At 34.3% G+C, this 4,638-nt stretch overlaps 1 protein-coding gene across 5 annotated transcripts in view; it reads right to left on the bottom strand.

The window, feature by feature from the left end:
* The window catches only part of LOC107640258 (putative RING-H2 finger protein ATL71), a 2,919-nt gene extending 1,656 nt beyond the window's left edge, over positions 1 to 1,263 (bottom strand). For 2 of the 5 annotated variants that reach the window (XM_021123191.1, XM_021123192.1), the window contains exons 1-2: positions 247 to 1,258; positions 70 to 149 (exon numbers count right to left, since the gene is read on the bottom strand). In XM_021123191.1, the coding sequence (XP_020978850.1) occupies positions 70 to 149; positions 247 to 1,018 (852 nt within the window). In that variant the 5' untranslated portion in view covers positions 1,019 to 1,258. Of the gene's footprint in view, positions 1 to 69 lie in introns of all 5 variants that reach the window. The other 3 variants (XM_021123189.1, XM_021123190.1, XM_021123193.1) reach the window with 3 other exon arrangements.

The following is a 4,638-nucleotide window of genomic DNA, read 5'->3' as shown; positions in this document are numbered from 1 at the left end:
TACATTTTCAAGTCGGTGGTTTATTTACTACATGTTACTTTTCTTTATCATATATAGTTAAATACTTACTAGTACCGGAAAGTGCTTGCATGTGCCCATTACCATTATTATTGGAATAACCGCTGTCAAGTTCAAGTAACATATCTGCACTAACTCCACATTTTCATGTCAGAACAATTTATAATATTATTTAAGGAAATTAAAGGATCCGGTATTGAGATGAAGATTGAGTTGACAATGTATTACCTTGTTCTTGATTTTTGTGGTTGTAACAAACAACGTCAAAATCAGCATTTGGTATGAAGCCACAGTGTTGATCCTCCTTACAATAACAACTAGGCCTAAACCATTGCAACTTCATATCAAAATGAATAAGTTCATCTCTTATTTGCCGTGATGATATTGAAGAATCATCTTCAGAAACATCATTAACGGGAAACAAAGCAGACCCAATATTCCTACACTTTGAACTATAATAATTCTCATTCTCAATATCCGACTCTGACAAAACTATAACAGAATAATAATGCTTCTCATCGTCACTCAGGCAAGGAAGACGTAGTTGTGGATCAACATCAATTCCTGCTAATTCGCTGCAATTGTAAAACATCACTCTCTTTGAATTTGGAAGGCCCCATAGGAAGGGTGAATCTTTGATGAGATCCTTGCCCTGCAAGAACCGTTTAGCAAAACACTCATTAGGGTCGTTGACCCAAATATATTGGTGCTCTAGAGAGATGTTTTTGACGATGAATTCTCCTCCTCCATTTGGGAGACTAATCATCAAATTCCTTTGGTTACACGAAACTTCAAAACCTTGGTACCCGCATCGTGCATCTCCTCCAACAAAGCTAGTATGATCCTGTGTCAAATGGAAAGGGAACTCAATAGCTACTTCAGAGCTTCCACAATATCTGCTTCCACAAGCTGGTGAAGTTGTTTTGCTTCTTGTTGCGTTAGGAAGAAACAAGAGTTCAATAATGGAAATTAAGAACAAAGTTATTAGCAAGTTAGCCATTGGACCAATGATCAACTAACCCAAAGCTATGATTACATTATATGTATGTATGTGCTATACTAATACAACATGGGACATGAGTTTCGTGTTGTCCAAGAAGCCATGTTCTTGTGCCGTGGTCGGGTAGTCCTAGATCTGCTAGAATCTTAGTTTTAATCGTCCAATACTAATTTATGTCTTTTTTTTCCTTATGTAAACAAATATGGACTTATGTATGACCATGCTAATTTGCTTCCGACAATGGACAAAACAAGGCACTAACATTTGAATATAAAAGACGGATCATAACGTAGAAAAAGGAAATCCGATATTTAGGGTTGCAATATTTAATTTGTAGAGGAACAAAAATGTCTATTGAAGAACACTGGTTAAATATTCACTAGTAATCTCTATATTTGGTCGCTTCTGTTCCTTTTTTGCACTATAAGGTACAAAAGCTAAGGAAAGACAAAAATTGTGCACTAATTTTTTTTTAAATATTTGTTATGTGCCTTTGAAAAGTTTTAAAAGTATTTTTTTTGAATTTTTGAATTATGAAAAGTAATAATATTAATGTATGGTGCAATTTTCAAAACTAAATTGCAGCTTTTTAAGAAACAATTTAAGAATTTATAGAGAAGTTAAAAAAAAGTACTTCTCTTGTAATACGACTATTTTTTATCACATTTCTATAAAATAGGCACTTTTAAAGCTAAAAACTCAAATATAAAATAACTTATTTATAAGCTATTTTTAATATAGTCATTTATTGTTTAAACTATTTTGTCAAAAGGGGCTTAATTAAATTGTTTACCCAAACTGGACCTTAGTCTAGCAGCTTAAGGATTAGGTCGTTGATTTGAATTCTATTTAAGAATTTATTATTAGTGAATAGATTGTTGTATATATAAGACAGAATTCGAACTCCCAACACTTATTTAAATATACTAAAAACAAGATAGAGAAAATAGATATTCTACTTTTATGTGAAATTAAAAAAGTAAATTAAATACGTAAAATATAAAATTATAACAAATTTAAATCGTAAAATTATTAGACTTAGTATAAATTTTTGTAAAATCGATTGCTTCATTTAAAATTGTAATATTAAAAAATTTTAAAAATTAAATTAAAATTGTAATTGTAATGCTAAAAGACGAATACTCTCATAAAGACGCTTAAAACGTCCTATTTTTTAAAATGCTTATATGTCACATTATTATTAGACAAATTAGTGAATCGATTATTATCATTAAATTTTTAGTAATCAATAGTTAATTAAATATTCTCTTTCCAATTTTATCTTTAATCCAAATTCATCCTAATCCTAACCTTATCCTTTATTCTTCTATTAACCCACCCCCACCATCGCAATTATTATCGGTATCCATCCAGACTAGGGATGGCAAAATTTCTCGAGACGCGGGGATCCCTGCGAAGACTGCCCCGAATGGGGATCCGATTGTGGGGAATTTTTTCCGTGGGGATAGGGATGGGGGACAAAATTCCCCCGAAGCAGGCGCGGGGAACCGGGCGGGGATCCCCGCCCCTTCCCCGCTATTCTCCGAAATTTATGAATTCCTTAAATTATCCTTAATAGTTTATTTCTCATATATGTTTTTTAATCATTTCTCACACACACGTATATATATATATATATACAGAAACCCAAAACTCCTAATCTTTATTTGCATAACCCTTCTTCAATTCAGAGATCCCTAAGGCTGTTCATACTCCATCCAACCTCTCTGCAGCCACCCCCTCATCACCCTTCTCACCGCATCGTTACACCTCACCATGCCATCACCCTTACCGCGTCGTAATTTTTATTTGCGGCGTTCCTTTTCGTAACTCTGCCGTCGTGTCCATTCTCCTCTCTATTGCCGCATCTCCCACCTCGTCCACTGCTTTTTCCTTTGGTTCGTCGTTGTGTCCCCCCATTGCGTTATTTCGAAAGAAGTCAACATCATGTCATTTAGACTTTTTGTATAAAATCTTACAATTTTTGTATAAGATAGATATTTGCAGCTCTATTCATATGGAAATTAATAATTAGTTAGAACTATTATGTAGATGGAGAATGGGGTCCCCGCGGGAATGGGGCCCTGTGGGGAATGGGGATGGAGAGCAATATTCCCCCACAGCGGGAAATGGGGCGGGGATGGGGAGCAAATCTGAAGGCGGAGATGGGGAGCAGGGAGGCATCCCCCGCCCCTGTCCTGCCCCATTGACATCCCTAATCCAGACTATTATTAACCTCACATTATCGTCATCATCATACATGTCTTCTCATCTCCAATCCACTGCAACCTTCTCTACGCCCGTCTGTCCTCACCCCACCATAGCCGCGTCACCATCAACCCACACTCACCCTTACAATTCGTCACTCACCTCCACGATTTGAGATCTGTAAATTGTAATAAGTTAGATCTAGTTGTTGGTGATGATCAAATGATTGTCGTTGTTGTTGTTTGAAGGTGATATATATTCAGGAGGATTTTTTAGTCTATGTTTATTTTGTTGTTAGAATTTGTTAGAAGATTTGAATTAGTTCTAATTTGTTTAGTAGTATTTTTAGAAAGTTTAAATTTAAATCAAATTTGATCTAATCCAATAAAGATCAAATCTTATTTAAATTAAATTATCTTTAGAAATTTAAATTCAAATTAGATATCTAAAAAGATTTGGCTTATTCTTAGGTTGATCTGTTAGGAGTCTATTTAAAGACTCCTTGTTATTCTTTCTAAATTAATTTTTTGATGAAAAAAATTTCTTTGAGTTTTTTTGAGAAACTTGGGTGTGAAAGGGAGAGGTAGAGTGATTCCCTTAACTGTTGTATCAAACAATCAAATTGAAGTAGAAGGGTCCCTTTCTTTGATTTTTTATCTTACTCTAAGTTACGTTCCATATCATTTGGTATCAAATTTTAGGATTTTCAAGAGTGGTAAAATGTAAGAGTGTTGAGTTCAATTGAGGTAAAAGCCAATTATATAAGTGCAAATACTAGTGACCTAATTCGAGTGCCATCATCATACATCATGAGAAATCAGCGTGTGTCATCATCATATCACAATAAGTTTCTTAAAAAGTTTCGTCAGTTGAAACAAAGTTTAAGATCAGTAAATAAGTACCATAAGGAGTTGCTGTATTTAATATGCAAAACTAACGTTAACAATGGTCCCAAAGTTTTTATGAAAAAATTTCTTGTTGGATTAAACAAAGAAATCGCAGATAAGGTCGAACTTTGCTATTATGCAACAATAAAAAATTTAATCCATTTGGCAATTGAGGTGGAGGCACAACAACAATTTATGGCAACTTGGCACTCTTCAGACTCCAATTCTACATAGAGTTCTAAAGGAGCAAAGTTTAAAGATACAACAAAATTCACTATTGCAGATTTCAAGAAGAATATTACAGATCGACATGAGCAAACTTCTTCTGATCCTTTCTTTAATTCGACTTCACAGGCAGTGATGGAAGAATTTGTTGAGTATGTTGTAGATGGAGATGAGTGCTTGGAGGAACCAAAGGTGCAACAGTTCTTAAAGGGGTTCTTGGGATGTGAGCAATTTAAAAAATAAGAGAGAAAAAAATTTGAGAGAAGAAGAGACTGAGAAAAAGAGTGCGTATTCCAGTGA

This window comes from Arachis ipaensis, chromosome B05, assembly GCF_000816755.2.
Source record: "Arachis ipaensis cultivar K30076 chromosome B05, Araip1.1, whole genome shotgun sequence".
NCBI classification, from domain to species: Eukaryota; Viridiplantae; Streptophyta; class Magnoliopsida; order Fabales; family Fabaceae; genus Arachis; species Arachis ipaensis.
The sequence above is the reverse complement of the archived record's forward strand: the minus strand, read 5'-3'. Positions and strand labels throughout refer to the sequence as shown.